Here is a 26503-nt window from a genome sequence, read left to right as displayed (position 1 = left end):
GAGAGACGCACTAAAGTACTCGGGACCACTGCCAACCTGTGTGTTCTCTATCGATGCACAAAGGCCACAGCTCAGGGGTCCTGGCTATCACTGCTGGTCACAGTCCCATGGGACTGATGCCAGCCTCTGCCTCATCCAGCTAAGGCCAAAGTAGGGGGCTCTCAGAGGGTACACCCTTCTGCCCAATCCGAGGAAAGGTCCGTGGACCATTCCTGAGAGCTTCCAAGGCTAAGGAGCTCAACCATGGGGCTACAGGCCTTAGCCTGTGCCCCTGGGAGTCAGGCCCAACAAAGAACCCATCATCCTGTTACATCAGAACAGCTGCACCATCTGCTAAAGGCAGAGAAATGATGTCACCAAAATGTCAGTGTTCACTGCCTCCATCTGTAGGTCAGCAGTATAATCAATTTGTCTGGACTGGTCTTGTAGAATAAGGAATATACATTTAGTTTAGACTTGCTAAATAGGAAGCCTAAACTAAACTGATAGCACCGCCATGGTCATCACACTATCCATATTACTCAGCATCCCTACCTATATGGATAGTGGCATTGAATACAAGGATTTTGTTAAATGATGCAGGCTGAAAATTTATCATTACATAAGTATTGCCATAATGGGGCAGACTGAAGGTCAATGAAGCCCAGCATATTGTTTCCAACGGTGGCCAATCCAGGGCACAAGTACCTGGCAAGATCCCCAAAAAAGTACAAAATGTTTTATTCTGCTTATCCTACAAATAAGCAGTGGATTTGCCCCAAGTCCATTTTAATAATGGTCTATGGACTTTTCCTTTAGGAAGCCATCCAAACCTTTTTTGAACCTCGCTAAGCTAACTGCTTTTACTACATTCTCTGGCAACGAATTCCAGAATTTAATTACACGTTGAGTGAAGAAACATTTTCTCAGATTCGTTTTAAATTTACTACTTTGTAGTTTCATTGCATGCCCCCTAATCCTGATATTTTTCGAAAGAGTAAACAAACGATTCACATCTACCCGTTCCACTCCACTCATTATTTTATAGACTTCTATCATATCTCCCCTCAGCCATCTTTTCTCCAAGCTGAAGAGCCCTAGCTACTTTAGCCTTTCCTCATAAGGAAGTCGTTCCATCCCCTTTATCATTTTTGTCGCCCTTGTCTGTATCTTTTCTAATTCCACTATATCTTTGAGATGCGGTGACCAGAATTGAACACAATATCCATAATCTGCACAGCTGATACTGCAAGATTAGTCCAAGAGGGGGCAAGAAAGGAAAACACTTCAAGCTGCCCCATAAATAAATTAATCTCTGTTTTACATTTATTATTAGGATTTATTTACCGCCTTTTTGAAGAAATTCACTCAAGGCGGTGTACAGTAAGAATAGATCAAGCATGAGCAATAGACAATTACAGCAGTAAAAATATTCAAAAACAATACAAAGTATGGCATGGTATACTATTTACAATGTCAACACACTACGTAATAGAACATTATAGGTGATAGCGAAGGGTAAAGCAAAGATGTAACATACAGAAGGGTAAGAAAGTAGGAAGAGTTAGAAAGTAAGGTAATTGATTTAAAGAAAGTTGCACATGAGGTCAGAGAAATGGTTAAATGTTACCTCAGCTAGGGTTGGAGTGGATAAACATGTCCTGCTGCAGTATATGCAGCCCCAGTCACTCCTTGTATGCCTAAGTGAGACTAATGAGTTAGTTACTTCTTCCAGTAAAGGCCTGGTTGAAGAGCCAAGCTTTTACCATACTTCATGTGCATAGAAAAATAGTGATCTTATTTGTATACATTTATAGGACGAACGCTTTCTGAAGATCATGCTAACAAGCTACTGAACTAAGAGAATATACACAATGGAATACGGCTTCTTGTGCAACTTAACACATTTTTGGAGCTTGATGATTAACAAGATATCATTTTGAGTCCCCAGACAAACCACCTACACACATTTAAGCAATGCCTACCTTAAAATTGTTCACTTACATTCACATTGTTTCAGTATTATTTAAGTACTATAAATAGAGCTTTATGACAGTTCATGGATGGGGGTGGGAGAGAATGAATTTCCTGCTCCCTAACATTTTTTCAGCTAGAATTCCTCCCACTGCTAGCTTAGAACTAATGCATTTGTCAGATTTGAAAATGTTCACTAGGGCAGTTCATTGTGATCTCCCAATAAAACATTTGGCTTGCAAAGAACAGGTTAGGAAGTGTTAAAACCACTTAAACGGAACTTAAGATTAACCTCTCCAAACTTTTAAAAAGTTTTATGTTTATTTTTAGAACGTTATCTCTTAATTTTACCTTCTTTGTAAGGAAAAAGAAACAGTTTTAACCTACAGAAGTTGAAACAACTCTTAAAAACACTTCATAAAATAACTCTCAGAGAAAGACAAAAGATTGTGCTGAAGTTTTATGAATTAATCACCAGGTTTCAATTGTTCTCTGAATTAATCACCAGGTTTCAATTGTTCTCTCTGAGAATTATATGGGTTTCACCTAGAGACTTCAGTACTTATATCAATTACTGGGTCTCTGGAGAAAGAGAAAAGAAAGAGATGACATCAGTCAGGCAAGAGGGAGGAAGGAAGTATCATTGGCCCACGTGGGCAGAGGAAAGAAGCAGCTGTCTTGGTCCACCTAGGCCAGAAGATAGAAGTGGTACCATTGGCCCACATGAGCCAGATAGAAGGAGAAAATGTTATCCCAGCTCAAAGGAAGGAGAAAAAAAAATCAGAGCTTCTTCAGGAGGAATTATCATTGGCCAATGTGAGCTAGATGGAGGAGATGTCATTGGCCTACACAGACCAGGAGGCAGTAGCAGCAACTGAGCAGGCAGATTATAGGTTGAGGGGGTCAAGATGGGAGACAAGTAGGAGAAGACTACAAGGGTTAGCTTTAAGGCAAGGAGAGAGATATATGTATGAGTGTTCATGAGAGTTTGTGTGTGTAAGACAGCAGATGTATATGAGAGTGGTGTATATGTACGAGACTGTGTATATGCATGTGAATGTGTACGTGTGTGAGTATGAAAGACAATGTGGTGTGTATGTGAATGTGCATGTGTGCACTTTACTCGGTATGGTTGAAGAAATACGTTCATGTGCCCAATCTCAACTGCCTCCCCACAATCTATGCCATCCTCAGGGTGATGAGAATTCTGAAGCTCCCAGGTATGCCAACTGCATAAATAAAACAAACCACAGAGCACTCACCTGATGAACCACAGCAATATTGAATTGTTTGGTTTCCTTCTCCAGCCTGGTAGTTTCATAGTCTACTTAAAAATAAAGAAGTTTAAATCAAAACAAAGTGTATACAAAAACAAAATAAATTTAAGCAAAGCGTCTATAATATTTTCAGTAGAATTTAAAATATACATTTCACCATGAGAATAGCCACCTTTTATCTATACTAAGCATTAAATATTTAGAGACAAACTTCACAACATTAAGCCAGTGACTGTCAACTATTTTAAAGGCTCTGACTGTTGCAGTCTGAATCTGACCTGGATATTCAATGCCAGACCTAATCCAGGCACCAGAACTGAATATTAGGGTCATAAGTAGATGCTAAGTTATTGGATCCTGCCTGATATTCAGACCAGTGTCTGGATAACTGGATGGAAAAGTTAAGATGTTATTTTTGCTATCCTTACTTTATCCGAGCACTTGCCCAATTAGTAGAATAAAAATCACCACTACCCAGGTAAGTCCTGGCTCTGCCCTGTCTCCAACCTTGAATCATCCTGGCATTAAACTGACAGTGCCTGTGGCACTCAAGCACATTTTCAGTGGCATTAGCCAGTTACGTGCCTCTGAATATGTGCTCTGAGACCGGCAAATGGGATTTAGAGGGAAGTTGTCAAGCTGCGTTAAGGTAATAATGCACATTATTGACCCTTTAACACTACTTAAAGGGCTCTAATGTTGGGTTTCTTGCCTTAACACAGAGCTAAATAACTTACCCACCATTATGGAATGAGATGTAAAACACGGAAATGCATGTAAAGCTGCTCATTACTTTGTAAATTCCATAATGCAACTTATGTGAATACCGGGTGCACATCACAAGTTGTGTTGTGGCCTTAAAATGGCAGTAAAATAACCCTAACTGAAAGCTGTTTATGTTTATTAGAGTCTTAGCTTATTTATGGGGAGTTATTAACTGCCTTTATGAAGAGATTCACCCAAGCTGGTGTTAGTGGGATATGAGAGTGACCAAAAATGTCTGTCTTTAATAAAAATATAATTCTTATAAAACTATCATTTTAGAAAATGTGATTGGATTAGATACTACAAAGGCAATTCTATAAGCTAGCACCTAAATTTAGGCACCAAGTGTGCCTTGTTTATAGAATACTAGCGTTTGCATATGCGATTGGCACCAATAAATGGCAGTTACATATTCTATAAAGAGTGCGCCTGAATCACTTACAGGCTCGTTTTTGAAAGAGATGGACGTCCAAAAAGTGACATAAATCGGCACTTGGACATCCATCTCTCAAAGACGTCCAAATCGGTATAATCGAAACCCGATTTTGGACGCCCCTATCGGAAGTCCGTCGCAAGAACGTCCAAATCTTAAGGGGGCATATCGGAGGCGGGACTTGTGCATTCCTAAGACTTGGATGTCTTTGAGCCAAAATGGAAAAAAGCAAAGACGTCCATGACTAAAACTTGGACATTTTCACCCTGACCTGTTTTTATTACGAATAAAGCACAAAAAGGTGCCTGAAATGACCAGCTAACCCCTGGAGGGAATCGGGAATGACCGCCCATTACTCCCCCAGTGGTCACTAACCCCCTCCTACCCTCAAAAAATATCATTAAAAATATTACTTGCCAGCCTCTATGCCAGCCTCAGATGTCATACTCAGGTCCATGACAGCACATGCAGGTCCCCGGAGTAGTTTCACAGTAAATGCAGTGCACTTCAGACAGGTGGACCTAGGCCCATGCATCTCCTACCTGTTAATTTGTGGAGGAAACAGCGAGCCCTCCAAAACCCACAGAAAACCTCTGTACTCACATATAGGTGCCCCCTTCACCCGTAAGGGCTATGGTAGTGGTGTGCAGTTGGGGGTAGTGGGTTTTGGGGGGGCTCAACACACAAAGTAAGGGAGCTGTGTAGCTGGGAGCATTTTATGAAGTCCACTGCAGTGCCCCCTAGGGTGCCCAATTGCTGTCCTGGCATGTCAGGGGGACCAGTGTACTACAAATGCTAGGTCCTCCCACGTCCAAATGGCTTGCATTTGGACGTTTTAGAGTTGGATGTCTTTGGTTTCGAAAATCGCCAAAAATCAAAGATGTCCAAATCCAGGGACGTCCAAGGTATTTTCGAAACCAAAGATGGACATCCATCTTTTTTCGAAAATTACCTTCTCCCCGCCTCCGAATTTGGACGTTTTACAAAGACGTCCGAATTCCAACTTAGATGTTTCTTTCGAAAATGCCCCTCTTAGTGTGCAACTGTCAAGGAACATACTCGTGGGTGGAGCATGGGCATGTCACCAAGCGACATGCATAACTTATAGCATACAATCAGTTACGTGCATTGCATGGCGCACAAAGGCATGTCCACTTATGCCTGTCATTGACTGGTTGTAAGTAGGCACCCCTAACTTTTGGCACACCAATGTGGCTTTGGGCTAATATTCTAGAATGGATTAGGCATGCCATTAAGTTGTTAAGAATTGGCACCAAGTGTGCCGCTCTGTGCTGCCTAAAATGAGGGGCTAATTTATAAAATTGCCACCTACATCTTCAATTGTTGTATCAATCACATGCATTTATGAGCAAACTGTAAAATATTCATAAAAATGTTTCCAGCCACATACAGTACCTACTTTATTGCAAGGAGAATGTGGTTCAATGCTTCATTAAAAATAATATCACAAATAAAGATGTAGGGCCCGATATTCAGCAGGCAGCACTTTTCCTGTCCACCACCGGTATTAAACCCAGATGTTCAATGCTGGGCCATTTCCAGCGACTGGCACTGACTATCCGGGGGTTGTTTTTTTTTAACCCACTAAAAAGTTAACCCATTAACATAGTAACATAGTAGATGACGGCAGAAAAAGACCTGCACGGTCCATCCAGTCTGCCCAACAAGATAAACTCATATGTGTATACCTTACCTTGATTTGTACCTGCCTTTTTCAGGGCACAGACCGTACAAGTCTGCCCTCCACTATCCTCGCCTCCCAACTACCAACCTCTCTTCCCCCACCTGCTCCGCCACCCAATTTTGGCTAAGCTTCTGAGGATCCATTCCTACTGCACAGGATTCCTTTATGCACATCCCACGCATAAAGAAGATATTCAGTGCTTACTGGTTAATTTTACAGTGATTAAAGATAGGCCTGTTATTCATGTAGCCTATTTTCACTGCTGAACATAGCCAGTTAAGCACTGAATATCCATGCCTGACTATGTTCTGTGATATAGGGTTATCTCCTACTGAATATCCACAGTTAGGTGCCGATATGCTATTTAACTGGTCAGCAGCTGTGTCTGGACACTTAAATAGTTTTGAATATTGAGGGGGGGTAGTGGTTAAACAAATCATATATCTTGACTACATGTAAAGACCATCAATTCTGTTTTACTCAATTTTAAACTCAAGCCATTCATTTTTAACCATGATGCAAATGACCCATGCATGTAGCCATAGGATTCATTGTTGAATTAAATTTAAGATTATTATTGTGTGACAAAAACAATTTATCATCCATTCAGAACTCAAAATTTGTTTGTATCTCTCTCAAAACATCAAAAGGTGGATGAAATAGCGGTTGAACAGGACTCTGTCATGCCCTGAAGAAAGGTGAGCTCTTGGGTCGTCCCCAAGGATAGGGCACAAGCAGCCGACAATGCCCTAGGTCTTCACCTAACCAACTGCCGTTCCCTGAGAGTTGAACCCCTGGGTTCGGGCAGCTGGTTGGACTTCCCAACAGGGGCAGATACCTGGCGTGGATTAAGTCATGCAGCAGGCAGAAGTCATATACCAGATGTGGGTCAGATCAGGCGGAAGACAGAAGAAGTCAGATAACAGGTGTAGGTCAGGTCTCGCAGCAGGCAGGAGAAGTCAGATACCAAGCGTGGGCCAGGTCAGGCGGTAGGCAGGAGAGGTCAGATACCAGGCATGGGTCGGAGGAAAGCAGAGCCAAAGTAGCAACTCACAGAAACCAAGGTGTCCGGAGCTGTTGCTGCAGCGCCAAAGGAGAAAAGGGACCAGATGAAGAAGGGACGGCGTCTGATGTCAGCAGGGATCTCTCATGTGGCACCCAGAAGGAGAGTCCCGCCACGCAAACCTGGTGCCTCCCCTAAGGAGAAGCCATGGTGCTGCTGGAAACAGGGCTCCAAAGAGAGTTGTGAACCACCCTTCCGAGGAGTTGGAGGAGCGGTAGCCACGGCGGACCTGGAAGCATGAGCCTATCGTGGCAAAGTCGGCACCCAATCCCCAGGTGTGAGAACATGATAGACTGCAAATAAAGCAGAGCTTTGCGGACCCCTCTTCAGAGAGTACACTATTTGTGAAACATTGTTGTGAATTTGAAGTAACTGATCACAACTGGATCCAGTGCAAACATGACCTCCATTTCCACAATCTTGAAGTCTCATTAGCAAAATACAATGAACCACCAAATTGAATGCCATCGAGATATCCACCACAATGGGCCTTAGTAATCTCAAACTCACTTAGCCAGTAATCAGTAGTAGAAACTAGTACAGCTTCCATTCTATATTCCTTCTGGAATCCAAACTGTTAATCATCTAAAGGTCTATTGTCATGAAAAACATTATAAATGTTGATTAACATAACCTGCTCAATGATCTTAGCTAAAAAAAGGTAATGCAAAATGGTGTGATAATTATTCAAAATGGTCAGATTCAATGATCTCTTCTTTAGAATTGTACACACAGAAGCCTTCTTCAAAGATCCTTCACTAAGGGAAACAACTCCCAAAGGGAATGCTGAGACAAGACCTGTCAGGGCTTGTAAGGAATTTGCATGTGTGAGTATTTATCTGCTGGGAAGTTGTGTCTTAGAACTTAGGGGAAAAGGGATCATGGGTTAAACTGATAATTTCTGTGTTCATTTAAAAGTCAGTTAAGCACAAGGCTAGTTTAAAAGTTTTCTGCTTTTTTTTTTTTTTAATTCAGTTACGCCGTAGGCTGGTTAAAAGCTTTCAGTTTGTCTTTTAAAAAAGAAAGTTAGAAAACAGATTAGGGTAAAATGTCTTTATATATACAGAAATAAATTATTTGCTGAAGAAATTATTCTCTAAAAGAGGGAAATGCAAAGGTTGAACAACAGTGTGAGTTCAAGTATTACTACTATATATATGTCACAGCTCAGATGGGATTTTCATCCAGATCCTCAAGCCTGATATGCCATCTAGTGGTGCTGGACACTCTTTCCTAATCGCTCTCATTCTCTCAAACAGTCTTTGGAAAGTAATTAAGTCAAGGCTTCTAATACTGCTTGATTATAAACTTCAAAGTGAAATGCCATCAATACTCTTTTTCCACTTTCTTTCACTGGTTCCATCTTTTACTAAACCAAATCATACATTTCTGTAATGCTGCTTTCACCAGTCACTGCCTGTAGCATCCTTATGTTCAATCTGCGTATGCTTTTTCTAAATCAGCAAACCCAACCTATTCCATCTACGATTCCAAGCCAGGTTTTCTTGCTCTGAATCTCAGCAGAATTTAGAGCTCATGAAGCTTTACCCTAAGCCCACTTGTGCCCCAAAGTAATTAGCTATCTGTAGATTTTCCCTTCAACACCATTCCCATAGAGTTCCTTTGGAATCAGTACATTCCCTTCCTTACCATTCCCACAGAACTGTTCTCTAACAATCAAATGCCCTCCCTTTTGCTTCCTTATAGAACAGAGGATTGAAGAGGCCAAACAGTTCCTGGGCCTCATCAAACAAAAGGAATCTTGGTGCTACTCTGGGTTTATCCTTTCCCACATCTGTGGACTGTTCCTCCTTCGCACTTCTGTATAAACCTCTGACTCACTGGATCCCTAGGCTGGCTTACAGCTGCTCTAGGAATTTTTCTCCTGTTACTTAGGTCTCTACCTTCTCCTGAAGCTGACCTTACAAACAGCTGACATCCTTGCTCATTTCCTATAACAAAAAACATGCTCCTTTCTTTCCCCCAGGACCTCAACCTATTCCCTCTGGAGACATTCTCAAATCATTAGCCCAGTTACCTGTATCCTTTCCCTGAGACCTTCCATGCTTAGCTGTGAAGAGAGAATTCTGCCATTGGCTGTGTGGGAAGAAGCTATTACAGCTAAGTTACTTACCTATAGCAGGTGTTCTCCGAGGATATTGATGCATGTCGGTCGGGTTCATGCCACCCCAACGGTTCACACCCGAACCGGTGTGCGGGACTTCTCCCGTGACTATCTCTCTGATGTATTAACGGGCTGGCTGAGGCTGGTGCAAGCACCCTATAAGCCTAGATAAACTGCAAATGCAGTAGGCTCTGAAAGCTCCTCCTTGAGCATAGTCCAGATTTTTTTCATGTAGTGTAGGCATCAGTACCGGCTGGGAAAGCAATGTGGATGCAGCCTGAGTAATAGCCTATGCAGGCATATGAGATCTAAAAGACCTCAAAGGTTATAAGTTGGAGAGAACGTGTCATGGTCCCGGGCCATGTCCTGCATCCCGAATTACCCGCAAGCCTCGGCGGAGGTTGGGGTCAATGTCCACAAAATCTATGAGGAGTTCTGGATCCAGATCTTTGATGTGGCAGGCCGCCAGCACTGCAGCTCCTGACGTCCAGTGGCAGGTGCTCTATGGAGGCGCCTAGGATTGACGTCATGGCCCTAGACCTATTTAAGGCAGCCCTGGACTCTCCAGTATGGCCTTCGCATTAGGTCGCTTAGCTGTGTTCAGTGAGTGCTCATGTCTCCCTTGCCTGATTTGACCTCCAGCCTACCTTGCCCTGAATCCTTGCCCGTCTCCCGCCCGAGCCAGCCTTGCCTGTCTCCAGTCCGAACCGGCCTTACCTAGTTCTTTGCCTAGTGCTGTGCTTAGTCCATGTGACTCACCTGCCACTAGTCAGAATACAACTGCAGCCCAAGGGCTCACCTTCCCTGAGTTTGTGACAGAAGGAGAGTGGTCACTGTGGCATGGACACTTCCTGTGCATCAAGGACAGCAATGCAGAGGAGGTGTTGGCAGAGTGCCTGAAGGGAGGTCCCTCAATGCATGCAGTACTGACGAAGATGTAGAGTCCCTGCGCTGTTGTGGTACCGAGTCCGACATCGGATCCTCTTGATGTTGCATCGGTGCACCTGATGTTGATGCCAATTTTGGTCCACATCAAGTGCTGAATCCCTTGCCATGATCGATGCAGATGCCAATGTCGATGCAGAACTAAAACATTTTTCACACTGCACTATGTGGGCTTTAAGGGTGCTCACTTACATGCGCAGGCAGAGACTATATTGTATATCCCGGTGCTCTGGACTCAAGCACTGAACACACTAGTTATGGGGGTCTGTGCCTGAAATAGTCCTATTGAATCGAGTACACTTCTTAAAGCCACTCAGTAACCTCATTGACATGGAGGGAAAAATGGCTGAAACAAAGTCAAAAGTCTCTATGGCCCGGGGAGCTTGAGTAGTCACGTACCTGAGAACGGTCAATGCTTCTCAGGTATTGCCACAGGTTAAAAACTACTACCACGGGGCATGCTCGGGCATCCCATGGTAGCTTTTGGATAGGCATGCGCTTGCCACAAGCTAAAAAATACTTTTTATTTTTTAGCACTGGGCATGTTTGGAGGCAGAGAGTAGGCGTGGTCTGTGCTAATAGGTCAGCGCAGCTACATTGCTGCGTGCCAACCGATTAGTGTGTGATTAGTGCAGAAGTCCTTACTGCCTAGAAAATAGGTGTCAGTAAGTGCTCCTGCATTAATGGCCGTACGCTAATGGGGAAATCAGAAAGTGGCCATTAATTGAAGAAATGGGAAATGCGGTCATTTTACAACCACGTTAGGTGGCCTCAGGCACAAGAAAGCCCCACACTAGTGATAGCATTAGCCCCCCTTTTAGCGCAGCTTAGTAAAAAGGCCCCTCTGTTATCTGCTAGCACTCTTTAGGGAGTAATGCTTGCTTTCAATTTCTCCTCCCCCTACTGGTGGAGCTGGTCATTCTTGCCCATCGCTATATCTATACTTTGAAGGTTGTAGTTCTTTAGGATATTATGCATTACATATGCAATACATAAGATTTGCAAACCCGCTGGTATATGTGACTTTATTTATCTTTTGAGATCCTTTACCTGTCTGTTGCAATATGGAAGCAGACTCCTTGTTTTCATTGCCTCCTTCATTCATATTACTTTTGGTTTGGTGATTTTTTATTGGTAAAGAACTCTTCTGCAAGAAAAACAACATAAGAGATCCATAATTATACGTATTTCTCCAAAAACTGTATACCTACGAACAGATTCATCATACCTTGGGTTTCTTCAGATATGGGTGGTGTTTGCAAATAATGTATTAAAATACAGGAAAATAAATTCTCCATGGACAAACAGGACTGAATCAATCCCACATAGAGGCTACATCATTTTGACAGGTTTTATAATAGCTAGAGCTAGAAAAGCCAAAGAGATGTGCTCTTGATCAACTAATTGTCCAGACAGGAGAAACCCATTCAGCTTCAGTTCCCATAACCACTAACATGACTAGAGCATTTATGAAGGCTTATGAAACAGATGCTAGGTTGAAGGGTAGGATGCAATATTGAAGGTGCTAAGAACATACGAATAGCCAACGGTCCATCTAGCCCAGTATCCTGTTCCAATAGTGGCCAATCCAGGTCACAAGTACCTGGCAGAAACCCAATTAGTAGCAACAATTCATGCTACAAATCTGAGTAACTTCTGACTTGGATGCATCTCTAAATCGATGTAAGCTTCTTTTAAATTCATAGAGCACAGCCAGTCTCCTTTCTGGAAAAATGAAAAGGACTAATGTGCCTAGGGAAAACATATTGAACTTCTCTCTTACAAGGCACACAGGCCCAGGATGTATCACAAAATTAGCCTACGGGAAGTGCCACCAGCAAGTTCATATTGCAATTTTAGAAAAAAGGTTAAAACCTTATTGTTTCAAAAATATTTTTTGCACTCTGCTTCCTAATCATGGTGTGATATTTTTCAGTCTTTATTCCCAGAAGATTGTTTCTAGTCTCTTGTGATTGTGTTACCTGCTTTGAACTGATGAGGTATTAGCAGGACATATAATCTGTTTATCATTATCGTTTATTATTACCATTACAAGGGGGCGGGGAAACATCTTAATTATGAGATTAGCAAGTTACAGTGGTGGAAATAAGTATTTGATCCCTTGCTGATTTTGTAAGTTTGCCCACTGACAAAGACATGAGCAGCCCATAATTGAAGGGTAGGTTATTGGTAACAGTGAGAGATAGCACATCACAAATTAAATCCGGAAAATCACATTGTGGAAAGTATATGAATTTATTTGCATTCTGCAGAGGGAAATAAGTATTTGATCCCCCACCAACCAGTAAGAGATCTGGCCCCTACAGACCAGGTAGATGCTCCAAATCAACTCGTTACCTGCATGACAGACAGCTGTCGGCAATGGTCACCTGTATGAAAGACACCTGTCCACAGACTCAGTGAATCAGTCAGACTCTAACCTCTACAAAATGGCCAAGAGCAAGGAGCTGTCTAAGGATGTCAGGGACAAGATCATACACCTGCACAAGGCTGGAATGGGCTACAAAACCATCAGTAAGACGCTGGGTGAGAAGGAGACAACTGTTGGTGCCATAGTAAGAAAATGGAAGAAGTACAAAATGACTGTCAATCGACAAAGATCTGGGGCTCCATGCAAAATCTCACCTCGTGGGGTATCCTTGATCATGAGGAAGGTTAGAAATCAGCCTACAACTACAAGGGGGGAACTTGTCAATGATCTCAAGGCAGCTGGGACCACTGTCACCACGAAAACCATTGGTAACACATTACGACATAACGGATTGCAATCCTGCAGTGCCCGCAAGGTCCCCCTGCTCCGGAAGGCACATGTGACGGCCCGTCTGAAGTTTGCCAGTGAACACCTGGATGATGCCGAGAGTGATTGGGAGAAGGTGCTGTGGTCAGATGAGACAAAAATTGAGCTCTTTGGCATGAACTCAACTCGCCGTGTTTGGAGGAAGAGAAATGCTGCCTATGACCCAAAGAACACCGTCCCCACTGTCAAGCATGGAGGTGGAAATGTTATGTTTTGGGGGTGTTTCTCTGCTAAGGGCACAGGACTACTTCACCGCATCAATGGGAGAATGGATGGGGCCATGTACCGTACAATTCTGAGTGACAACCTCCTTCCCTCCGCCAGGGCCTTAAAAATGGGTCGTGGCTGGGTCTTCCAGCACGACAATGACCCAAAACATACAGCCAAGGCAACAAAGGAGTGGCTCAGGAAGAAGCACATTAGGGTCATGGAGTGGCCTAGCCAGTCACCAGACCTTAATCCCATTGAAAACTTATGGAGGGAGCTGAAGCTGCGAGTTGCCAAGCGACAGCCCAGAACTCTTAATGATTTAGAGATGATCTGCAAAGAGGAGTGGACCAAAATTCCTCCTGACATGTGTGCAAACCTCATCATCAACTACAGAAGACGTCTGACCGCTGTGCTTGCCAACAAGGGTTTTGCCACCAAGTATTAGGTCTTGTTTGCCAGAGGGATTAAATACTTATTTCCCTCTGCAGAATGCAAATAAATTCATATACTTTCCACAATGTGATTTTCCGGATTTAATTTGTGATGTGCTATCTCTCACTGTTACCAATAACCTACCCTTCAATTATGGGCTGCTCATGTCTTTGTCAGTGGGCAAACTTACAAAATCAGCAAGGGATCAAATACTTATTTCCACCACTGTAAATACTTTTATCAATACGTTTGGTTATAAAATATTGTCCCAAGACTACATCATATTTAACTACCTATATGTGGTTGGAATAATGGCAAATTGCCAACCAATGTTTAAGCGTAAATGACTTGGGCAGAGTGGAAGGGCAATACTGGTATTTATTTGCCGTAATTTACTGTAAGACGCGCTGAGGAGAGCTAAGCTGAGAAGCAACTGCTCTGCTCCACGGAACAAAGACTGCTGGTCCTGTATGCTCAGGTTGGGTGGGAGGGCACTCATGCATGATCAATATGGCACTGCCAAAAGTTTCAGAAGATACTAGAATGCTGGGTAGCATCCATAGCACAAGGCAGGAAGATGCCATGTACAAAGTCTGTAGAATCAAGGTAAAACTTTATTGTCCAAGAATACAGGAAAATGCTGACATACTGACCCAACACAGGCCGTGTTTCGGCAATCCTGCTTTCACTGGGGGTCCTTAACAAATAATAAACATATATGCAAATTAAGTACCATACATACAAATTAAAAACAATAAATAACATATAAATAACTTATAAATATATAAAATGATGGACAAAATTAAAATTGAAGATAGAACAACAACAACAACAACAAAAATGACATCCTATGTATGTGACAACAACATAAAAGAAAAGAAAAGCAAGCCATACCTTATCTATCAGTTGTAAATTACTTACCCTCCTGTTTACTAAGCCGCGCAACAATGTCAAATAGCCCATTCAAAGTGAATGGGCTGTGTTGGCATTAGCGCACCAGCAGCCACTAGCACAGCTTAGTAAACAGAGAGGGAGGAGTTTACACTGTAAAATCAGGACATAGTGCAAAAACTGAAAAATCATCCAAATAAACCAACATTCTCTCAAAAAAGATTAAGGGAGAAATCATAAACGCTGTCTTAAAATAAAATCTCAGTGCCTTAACTTGAACTGCTAACAGGCTCATTTTCGAAAGAGAAGGACGCCCATCTTTTGATACAAATCGGAAGATGGGCATCCTTCTCATAGGGTCATCCAAATCGGTATAATCGAAAGCCGATTTTGGACGTCCCCAACTGCTTTCCGTCACAGGGACGCCCAAAGTTCCCGGGGGCGTATCGGAGGCGTAGCGAAGGCGGGACTAGGGTGTGCCTAACATGTGGACGTCCTCAACCCATAATGGAAAAAAAGGACGTCCCTGACGAGCACTTGGACGACTTTACCTGGTCCTATTTTTCTTATGACCAAGCCACAAAAAGGTGCCCGAACTGAGCAGATGACCACCGGAGGGAATCGAAGATGACCTCCCCTTACTCCCCCAGTGGTCACTAATCCCCTCCCACACTCAAAAAATATCTTTAAAAATATTTCGTGGCAGCCTCTATGCCAGCCTCAAATGTCATCCTCAGGTCCATCACAGCAGTATGCAGGTCCCTGGAGCAGTTTTAGTGGGTGCAGTGCACTTCAGGCAAGTGGGCCCAGGCCCATCCCCCCTACCTGTTACACTTGTGGTGGTAAATGTGAGCCTTCCAAAACCCACCAGAAACCCACTGTACCCACATCTAGGTGCTCCCATTCACCTGTAAGGCTATTATGGTAGTGGTTTACAGTTGTGGGTAGTGGTTTTTTTTTTTTTTGGGGGGGGGGGGGGCTCAGCACACAAGGTAAGGGAGCTATGTACCTGGGAGCAATTTATGAATCCACTGCAGTGCCCCCTAGGGTGCCCGGTTGGTGTCCTGGCATGTCGGGGGGACCAGTGCACTACAAATGCTGGCTCCTCCCATGACCAAAGGGCTTGCATTTGGTCGTTTCTGAGATGGGCATCCTTGGTTTCCATTATCACCGAAAATCAGAAACGACCAAGTCTAGGGAAGACCATCTACAAAGGTATTAAGTACAAATCCTTCTATGCATCCAATTTTTCCTTTCTGGGTAGCCAGCTTTGGAACGCTCTACCAAGACCAATCCGAACAATCAACGGCCTTTTGCCCTTCAGAAAAGCATTGAAGACCCATCTGCTCAAGAAAGCCTAACCTAATGATTCAACTAACTAAAGCATGCCCACATGATTCTTACCAACAATTGTTATACATTGACCATGTTTCCCACTATCCTTATTGCTATCCCTAATCTTTTCCTCTCCATCTATTTCTCTCCATCTTCCTACGCCTACCTCCTAACGCCCATTTCCTTCTACACCTAATTCCTCCTATGTTCAATTTACTTCTACACCTAATTCCTCCTATGTTCAATTTACTTATCCGTCAACCCCATTAATATTATGTTTACTACAAATTGTATATTTTTCTTATGACTTGTAATTCTTTTTATTGTTACTATGTAAGCCGCATTGAGCCTGCCATGTGTGGGAAAGCACAGGGTACAAATGTAATAAATAAATAATCAAAATGAAAGATGGACGTCCATCTTGTTTCGATAATACGGGTTTCCCCGCCCCTCCATCGGGACCGTTTTGCGAGGACGTCATCAGCAAAACTTGGGCGTCCCTTTTGATTATGCCCCTCTAAAGGAGCCTTGTAGGCGCTACATAAAAAACTACTGAAAAATACAGAAAACCATGTAGTCATGAAATGTAAAGGCAGTAAGGGACTCAAACACTAGTGAAATGTGGCAGCATGGAATAAAAACAAGCCTACACATCTCTCAATTCTTAATTAGTGCAAAGCAGGCCAAATCTAAAAAGTCAAAATATTAGCGGGAGATCATAGTAAAAATAAGCCACTCACATACCTTAAACAAATGTGAAAAACATTAACAGCAGCAAACAGTAATCTCTGAAGAGACGGCAAGAACTAACAAAATTTAAAATAACGCCATACATCCACCATGATGTTGACATATCTCTCCATGCATATGTAAACTGATGACATCTAGATGATGTACGAATACATAATGAGTAACATCCAGTAACATGAATATGTAAAAGTATGTAATAATTATCTCTACTATAATAAAAGGCACCTTCAACGTTCTGAAGCTGACTCCGTGGCTTCAACTGAAGGGTTCGTTAGGATCGTCGCTCTGTCACATCTCTGTCGGCCCCGCCCTTGTACCTCTGATAGGTCCGCCGCCCTCAACGTCATCACGTTTTGACGTAGAGGGCGGCGGACCTATCAGAGACACGAGGGCGGGGCTGACAGAGATGGTGACAGAGCGACGAACATGAAGAAAAAAAAACCCTTCACTTCAGCCACGGAGTCAGCTTCACCACTTTGCAGGTGGGTGGCTGGAAGGGAGGGAAAGAGAGGGGGCAACTACCCTGGAACAGGGAGGAAGGGAGGGAGCGAGGGGGGCAACGACGCTGGAACTAACTTGGAGGGGGGCCAGACAGACAGACACAGAAACTGGGATGGAGGGAGGGAGGGAGGGGGGGGACCTAGAAACTGGGAGGGAGGGGGAGAGGGGGGGAACGACCCTGGAACAGGGTGGGAGGGAGGGAGGGACAGCGGACACTGGAACTTGGACGGGGGCCGACCCTGGAACTTGGAGGGGGGCCAACCCTGGAACTTAGAGGGGGGCCAGGCAGACCCAGAAACTGGGATGGAGGGAGGGAGGGGGGACCATGAAACTGGGGGGGGGGGGGAACGACCCTGGAACTGGGTGGGTGGGAGAGCGGACACTGGACCTTGCAGGGGGGGTGGACCCTGAAACTGGGAGGGAGGGGGCCCCTGGCACACACTCTCATTCTCACACACACACACACACACACTCTCGCACACAGTCTCACTCTCTCTGTCACACACACTCACACATTCACTCTGTCACACACACTCACACATTCACTCTTTCTGTATCACACACTCACTCTCACACACACTCTGTAAAACACACACACTCCGAGGAAAACCTTGCTAGCGCCCGTTTCATTTCTGTCAGAAACGGGCCTTTTTTCCTAGTGTATAATAAATGCACTACTGATGCTGATACTGATAAAGGAATCCTGTGCAGAAGGAAGGGATCCTCAGGAGCTTAGCCTAGAATGGGTGGCAGAGCTGGTGGTTGGGAGGCGGGGCTAGTGCTGGGCAGACTTATACGGTCTGTGCCAGAGCTGGTGGTGGGAGGCGGGACTGGTTGGGAGGCGAGGATAGTGCTGGGCAGACTTATACAGTCTGTGCCAGAGCTGGTGGTGGGAGGCGGGGTTGGTGGTTGGGAGGCGGGGATAGGGCTGGCCAGACTTATACGGTCTGTGCCCTGAAGAGGACAGTACAAATAAAAAAGTAGCACATATGAATTTATCTTCTTGGGCAGACTGGATGGACCGTGCAGGTCTTTTTCTGCCGTCATCTACTATGTTATGCTGTTATACAAATCTTATCTTCCTTACCCCGCTCTAATACAAACTAATAAAAACAAAACAAAAAATAAAAACTCACATGCTGGTGTATTTACACATACAAATATGTCCTAAAATCATACAAATAACAATCACTCTAACCATAAAATGCATTTAGAAAGGTGGTATAAACGAAGATAACTGAAATCTATGGAATTAGTAAAACCCATTGCCAAGTATCGAGGGCACTCCTGAAAAATAAAACAAAAACATAACAATATTTATTTATTTATTTAAGGTTCATTTCTAACCCACATTTTCCCACAAATGCAGGCACAATGTGGCTTGCATGAATTATAAAACGTACAATACATGGATGTTACAGAAGAAAACTGAGGTAACGCTAACCACAATAACAATGATTAAACAGCAGAGCTATTGATGAAGTAAGTTTTTTCGAAAAGGAATGTTTTCAGCAACTTCTTGAAGAGATGGTGATCAGCTTGCGATTTTAAGAACAAGGGTAAAGCATTCCAAATCTTCAGGCTGGTGTAGTGGAAAGACGAGGCAAAAAGAAACTTGTATTTGACACCCCTACAAGATGGGTAATGTAGTTGGAGGTAGGAGCGAGCTGTATTTACGGCATTTCTTGGTGGAAGATCAATTAAAGGAATCATGTATTCCAGAGCTAATCCGTAAAGCATTTTATGTGTTAACGTGCAGATCTTGAAGGCGATTCGTTCTTTTACTGGTAGCCAGTGTAGATTGAGACGCAGAGGCTGCGCATGTACCATACGCGATTTTCCCAAGATGAGTCTTGCTGCAGTGTTCTGGGCAGTCTGGAACTTTTTCAGTAAGTGCTCTTGACAGCCCGCATATATCCCGCTACAATAATCTAGGTGAGACAGAACTAGCCAATGAACGAGAGTGCGGAAAAGCTCTCTAGTGAGACAGAATCTAATACGCCGCAGCCTCCACATTGCATAGAACATCCTCTTGGTGACCGCTCGCACATGCAGGTCTAGTTGCAGATGAGGGTCCAGCTCAACACCAAGAAGTCTTGGGCTCTTTGAGATAGGTAGTGTCTGGTCTTTTAGGACAAGGGTGCTTGAAGAGAATTTGGTATGGATGGACGAGAGGACAAGACACTGAATTTTGTCTTTGTTTAACTTAAACTGAAACACCTTAGCCCAAAGATCCATGATTGAAAAACTTGCGTCTAACAAATCTGAGATTTCAGCTAAGGTGGAATCGAAGGGGATGTAGATGGTTATGTCGTCTGCATAGATAAATGGGTTTAAGCCTAGGTTAGCTAATGCGGTTGCAAGGGGAAACATCATGATATTGAATAGTGTTGTTGACAGAGGCGAGCCTTGGGGGACCCCACATGAGGCTTTCCAAGGAGCGGAGAAAGCCGGAGTGGCTTTGACCTGGTATGTTCTAGATGACAGGAAACCCTTAAACCAATATAGCACGCTCCCACCGATGCCTAAGGTATCTAGTAGATGTAGCAAAATGTTGTGGTCCACCATATCGAACGCGCTAGACATATCGAACTGCAGCAGCAATATTTTTTACCAACAGAAATCTCTCTTTTGAAATTTGACAGGGCGGTAACCAGGACTGTTTTGGTGCTATATTGGGCACGGAATCCGGATTGAGAGTAATGTAGAATGTCAAAGTTTTCCAGGAATTCATTTAACTGAGTATTCACCATGCTTTCCATTATTTTGATAATCAGTGGAATAGACGCCACAGGTCGATAGTTTGAAATCACGTCTGCTTTGATCTTTGGATTCTTTGGAATGGGTGTAAGAAGTATATTGCCATGCTCAGGGGGAAAGATGCCCTCTTTCAGCATGTAATTTAGATAGGTAGTCAGGTCGGCGATGAAGCGCTTTGGTGCCGCTTTTAAAAGGTGACTAGGGCAAACATCCAGTCCACAATACTTGTTAGAGAACTTAAGTAGAGCTTTGGATATGTTTTCCACATGAACGCTACTAAAGGCAGTCCATGTGCGATCGGCTGGACAATATCAGTGTGTCTAACCAAAGTGCTTAGAAAATTGTCTACAGCCGCAGGGGTACTGGATAGTGTTGATCTAAGATTTTGTATTTTCTCGTTGAAATATGTAGTGAGTAGGTCAACCGAAGGAAGTTCATCTTGGTTGGACTCCAGCTTAGTGGTGGCAAGAAAAGAGTTCAGAAGTTGGTTCAGCTTTTTGCTATCATTACCTGCAGCTTTTAATTGCACGGAAAAGTAAGAGCGTTTTGCTTTCTTAATGGCATAATTATATTTGCGGTGGCAGGTTTTCCAAATTTCAAACACTTGATCTGACTTCTTTTTGCGCCAGACTTGTTCATGCTTCCATGTTTCAGTTTTCAACGCTTTTAGCTCAGAGGAAAACTAAGGTATAGAAGTACGGATATAGGAGGTTTTGAGGTGCATGGGTGCAATAGAGTCCAGGGCATTCCTACATTTGTTGTCCCATTCTCTGAGATAATCGGTGGAATCGGCATGCACTGCCCAGTCGTTGCTATAAACTAACTTCCAGAATAATGGTATGTCAATTACACTTCTCGTATTGTAAGTGCAGATTGGGCTGGGCTGGTGCAAACCCGAGCTTAACCAGCGCAGGGTGAATTGAAGTTTGTAGTGATCAGACCAGGCCGTTTCGGTCCAACAGATACCATTTAGGAGGAAATTGGAGTCATCTAGGAATTTAAAGGAGAAGATATCTAAGGAATGGCCCTTGGAATGGGAAGGACAAGCAACCGGACGCTTTAGGTCCTAAAGATGAAGGAAATCTAAAAACTGAAGTGTGTCAGGGGAATGTAGATTGTCAAGGTGGAGATTAATGTCGCCCAATATGATGATATTTGAGTTGGCAGTGCAGATAGTAGAGATAAAGTCCAAGAGATCTGTTTGATTATTAAGCCAATTAATTGGAGGCCTGTAAAATAGAACACAGGTCAGATGTTTGCAGAGTGAACTATGATGAATGTTTACCGCAGCTATTTCAAGTGATGGGGATAGGAGGTCAGTGCAGGAATCTACTACGAGCTGCGAAAGGTATATGATGGCTAAGCCGCCACCTCTTTTATCTTTCCTGTCCCAGTGTATAATTTTATAGCCCTCCGGGCATAGGTCGAGCATAATGGGATCCTTAGGCACTCGTAACCAGGTAGTTCCTCGGTAAGGATCCAATCCAAGATAAGCTCAGGCTTATTCACAACTGATCTTGCGTTGATATAGCCTAATCGGAATGTATGATGCTGAACAGCCTGCTGCGCTGCACACAGGATACTTATAAGGTGCCTTGGGATATTGCTGCGAGGTTCTGAAAAGTTCTGACTAAATGTATGATCCGAGGGAGCAGCATTGCGGGGTAGGCGGCAAACTGGTAATCTCCTACTAATTGAGACAAATGGTATAGAGTTATATATGGACTCTGTTGCGGTGAGAGTGAAGTGGATAAGAGTTGAAAAGTAGAAAATAAGTATAACTTGATGGGACATCCTTATAGCAATGAAGATCGCAGGAAAAAGATGACAACAGGTGTAGAAAGCCGCTGTGGACAGTCTCAGTTTCCCTCCACTACCTGGCCATCATTCATATGCACTCAGAAAGTCACAAATAAACTCTCCCCAAATCGTTAGGATGGCAGAGCAGGCACAGCAGTAAAAGGGCAGTAAGAGGGGCACAGCAGAGGGCTGGCAACGCCACGAGGAGGGGATGTAATAAGCCTTGACGAGGAAGTTGGAATGACGGATCACAGCTGAGTGGCCGTTAGCGCTGGCAGGATTCAAAGGCGTCGGCGGTCTCACTCCTCACAAAATCAGCTGCTCTTCAGGGTCAGAGTGGCCAGCATCAACGCGGATACCCCACATTACCTCCAGAGGGCGAGCAAGTGCTGGTTCAAGTTAAGCACCGCTCAGCCCTGCACACTCTGTTCGGTCAGCCACGGCAAGGCTGGCGAAGGTACGTGCAGATGGACTCCGAGGACGGCCAGCCAGCAGCCTGAAGACTCCCCTCGGTACAACGATCAATGCCAGGAGTAACTATTCAGTAGGAGGTGGTCAGCAATTTTTTGGCCACTGCCATATTGCCCCAATAATGAATAGCTACGCTCTGGAACTCTTTGCTAAAGGATGTGGTTACAGCAGTTAGCATATCTGGATTTATGTTTAAATCTTTTTTATTATAAACAAACCAAAAGATTAACAGGCAAAAGACATCAACTGTCACTAAAATTCTGTTTACAGTGAGTATACAGTGATCAGATATTTAAAGATATGACATATAACAGATTCTTAATTCCCCTTTCCTCTCATCCCCACATCCTCTCTCACTTCCCCATATAGCTTATCTCCTTTTGCCTAAGACAAAATTACATTTGTAATTTTAAGTCACTGAGCACCAAACTACAGGATGTATAGTTTGAATAAATAGTTCCTATACAGACCAAAAACCTTTTTCCTTTGAGATGTAAGACACGCATCCCTAGCTTCCCATAGCATCAGAGTATGAAACACATTCCACCAATACCAAAAGGATGGAGGCTAGTCCTTAGTCTAGGCTTAAATAATAATAATTGCTCTCCTGCAGAGAGGGGACCACAATAATTCATCTTGCCAAACAAGAGAACCATAGAGGAAGGAATAAGAGCTTTATCTAGGAGTAAACTTATAAAGGTAGTCAAATGTGACCAAAATCTTTGTATATGAGTACAATGCCAAAAAGCATGGGATAGTATACCATCTTATATACTACATTTGAGGCAGATAGTAGAATTTACACAACTAGCATGGAAGGCTTGTTTCTGCAAAAAAAGCTCTTGTAAGTACTCTATATTGACATTCTTTATATAAAGCGCTACTATAAAAGGAATCTGTTGAATTGCTTTAAAAGGTCTAAAAGTTGGAGCCTAATACCCAACTCCATATTCCATTTGGTCATTATATCTGTATTTTGTTTCCTAGGAAGAGTAGTACTAATAACTTTATAAAAAGCAGAACCTGAGGAGTACTGAAGAGAAGACTGCATGAAGAAATCATGTAATTTAACTGATATTCCCAAAGCACAGTTAATTCTCAACAGATCTGCTACATAATGTGCAAACTGCATATAGGCAAAAAGATCTCTACGTAAGACCCCACTGTTTTGTACCAAATTCCCAAATGGTTGTAAAGTGACCTCCTCAGAAAGTATATCAGATATGTGCTTAAAACCACCCTGTGCCCACCAGCGAAAAACCGTATTTTACATAAGAACATAAGAGTGGCCATACTGGGTCAGACCAATGGTCCATCTAGCCCATTATTCTGTTTCCAAACAGTGGCCAAGCCAGATTACAAGTACCTGGCAGAAACCCAAATTGTGGCAACATTCCATGCTACAAATCCCAGGGCAAGCAGTTGCTTCCCCATGTTTGTCTCAATAGCAGACACTGGACTTTTCCTTCAGGAACTTGTCCAAATTGTTTTTAAACCCAGATACGCTAACCGCCGTTACCACAACCTACAGCAAAGAGTTCCAGAGCTTAACTATTCGTTGAGTGAAAAAATATTTCCTTCTGTTTTAAAAGTATTTCCATGTAACTTCATTGAGTGTCTTTGTACTTTTGGAACAAGTAAAAAATTGACTTACTTCTACTCGTTCACCACTCAGGATTTTGTAGACCTCAATCATATATCCCCTCATCTATCTCTTTTCCAAGTAAAATCCTGATTCCCTCCCAGGGGCAACAAGTCTGAGCTACCTGAATCCAGATTCCACAAACTCCAAGCCTCCCTCAATGGTTTCAATAAGATATTTTGTTTTAAAGCCGACGGGAGTTGACTTTAGGAAGCATGTAATAGGTAGCGTGAATGTAAAGGTGAGAAAAAAATCCATCTCTCAGGGAGTATATTCCTCTGTCTCCAATACCCAGTCTTTTAGATGTCTTAATAAGTAAGCAGGCTAAATTATAAATCTTGAAATCAGGAATCTCCAAACCTCCTAGTTACCAATTGCCATATAAATATTTAATCTTTATTTTAGGTTGTTTTTTTTTCTTTCCAGCAAATTTTTTAAGCTCTTTAATCAAAATGTTAAGATTATGCAACAATCAGACCGGAACATGCTGTAAAATGTAAAGCCATCTAGGAAATAAGGTCATATAATAGAGACTAATTCTACCGTATAAGGAAAGTGGAAGGGAGGCCCAAATTTGAACTTGTTATCATGTATGTTGTAACAAATGAGCAATATTATAGTGGTAAAGGTTTTTAGGATTAGTTGGAAGCTGAATACCCAAATACTGAAATACATCTGTAGCACTGCGTAGTGGAAATGTTCCTTCCCAAGTGGCACATAAACAGGCACAAGTAGATAATGCATATCTGGGTTTTAAAAAAAGTTTGGACAAGTTCCTCCATGAAAAAATACATCCTGACATTTTTCTTGAGTCTGCCCCCCTTCAATCTCATTTCATGTCCTCTCGTTCTACCACCTTCGTATCTCCGGAAAAGGTTCGTTTGTGGATTAATACCTTTCAAATATTTGAACGTCTGTATCATATCACCCCTGTTTCTCCTTTCCTCCAGAGTATACATGTTTAGTTCAGCAAGTCTCTCCTCATACGTTTATAATGCAAATCCCATACCATTCTCGTAGCTTTTCTTTGCACCGCTTCAATTCTTTTTACATCCTTAACAAGATACGGCCTCCAAAACTGAACACAATACTCCAAGTGGGGCCTCACCAACGACTTATACAGGGGCATCAACACCCCCTTTCTTCTGCTGGTCACACCTCTCTCTATACTGCCTAACAACCTTCTAACTATGGCCACCGCCTTGTCACACTGTTTTTGCGCCAGACCAGTAGATATAGACACTGTTTTTTCGCCTTCAAATCCTCAGATACTATCACCCCAAGATCCCTCTCTCCGTCCGTACCTATCAGACTCTCACCGCCTAACACATACGTCTCCCGTGGATTTCTATTCCTTAAGTGCATCACTTTGCATTTCTTCGCATTGAATTTTAATTGCCAAACCTTAGACCATTCTTCTAGCTTCCTCAGATCCTTTTTCATGTTTTCCACTCCCTCCCGGGTGTCCACTCTGTTACAGATCTTAGTATCATCCGCAAATAGGCAAACTTTACCTTCTAACTCTTCGGCAACGTCACTCACAAATATATTGAACAGAATCGGCCCCAGCACCAATCCCTGAGGCACTCCACTACTCACCTTTCCCTCCTCCGAGTGAATTCCATTTACCACCACCCTTTGGCATCTGTCCGTCAACCAGTTCCTAATCCAGTTCACCACTTCGGGTCCTATCTTCAGCCCATCCAGTTTATTTAAGAGCCTCCTGTGGGGAACCATGTCAAAAGCTTTGCTGAAATCTAAGTAGATTATGTCCATAGCTCGTCCATGATTCAATTCTCCTGTCACCCAATCAAAGAACTCAATGAGATTCATTTGGCACGATTTCCCTTTGGTAAAACCATGTTGTCTCGGATCTTGCAACTTATTGGCTTCCAGGAAATTCACTATCCTTTCCTTCAGCATCGCTTCCATTACTTTTCCAATAACCGAAGTGAGGTTTACCGGCCTGTAATTTCCGGCTTCTTCCCTATCACCACTTTTGTGAAGAGGGACCACCTCCGCCGTTCTCCAATCCCTCGGAACCTCTCCTGTCTGCAAGGATATATTAAACAAATCTTTAAGAGGACCCGCCAAAACCTCTCTGAGCTCCCTCAATATCCTGGGGTGGATCCCATCCGGTCCCATGGCTTTGTCCACCTTTAGCTTTTCAAGTTGTTGATACACACTTTCTTCCGTGAACGGTGCTCTATCCACTTCAATCTCATTTGTACTTTTTGCACTCCATCGCGGTCCTTCTCCAGGATTTTCTTCTGTGAAAACAGAACAAAAGTATCAATTTAGCAAATTTGCTTTTTCTTCATCGTTATCCACATAGCGGTTCACAGTATCTTTTAGTCTCACAATTCCCTTTTTAGTCATTCTTCTTTCACTAATATACCTGAAGAAATTTTTGTCACCCCTTCTTACATTTCTAGCCATTTGTTCTTCCGCTTGCGCTTTCGCCAGACGTATCTCTCTATTAATTGTTTTGACCTTGCCTGCTGTATGTTTATGTAGATTGTTGTAAGCCACATTGGGCCTACCCTTGGGTGGGAAATTGTGGGATATAAGTGCTGTAAATAAATAAAATACAAACTAACGCATGTGCATCAAACTTCTCTTACCCG

The 26503-nt window shown here is 43.1% G+C and overlaps 1 protein-coding gene across 1 annotated transcript in view; it reads right to left on the bottom strand.

Annotated features, from left to right (window-relative positions):
* HORMAD2 (HORMA domain containing 2) overlaps nt 1-26503 on the bottom strand; it is a 195432-nt gene that overhangs the window by 21038 nt on the left and 147891 nt on the right. The window contains exons 11-12 of the mRNA XM_030218218.1: nt 11317-11413; nt 3216-3277 (exon numbers count right to left, since the gene is read on the bottom strand). Of these exons, the coding sequence (XP_030074078.1) occupies nt 3216-3277; nt 11317-11413 (159 nt within the window). The remainder of the gene's footprint in view (nt 1-3215; nt 3278-11316; nt 11414-26503) is intronic.

The sequence above is a fragment of the Microcaecilia unicolor genome, chromosome 11, assembly GCF_901765095.1.
Source record: "Microcaecilia unicolor chromosome 11, aMicUni1.1, whole genome shotgun sequence".
Lineage (NCBI taxonomy): Eukaryota > Metazoa > Chordata > Amphibia > Gymnophiona > Siphonopidae > Microcaecilia > Microcaecilia unicolor.
This window is presented reverse-complemented; position numbering and strand designations above follow the sequence as displayed.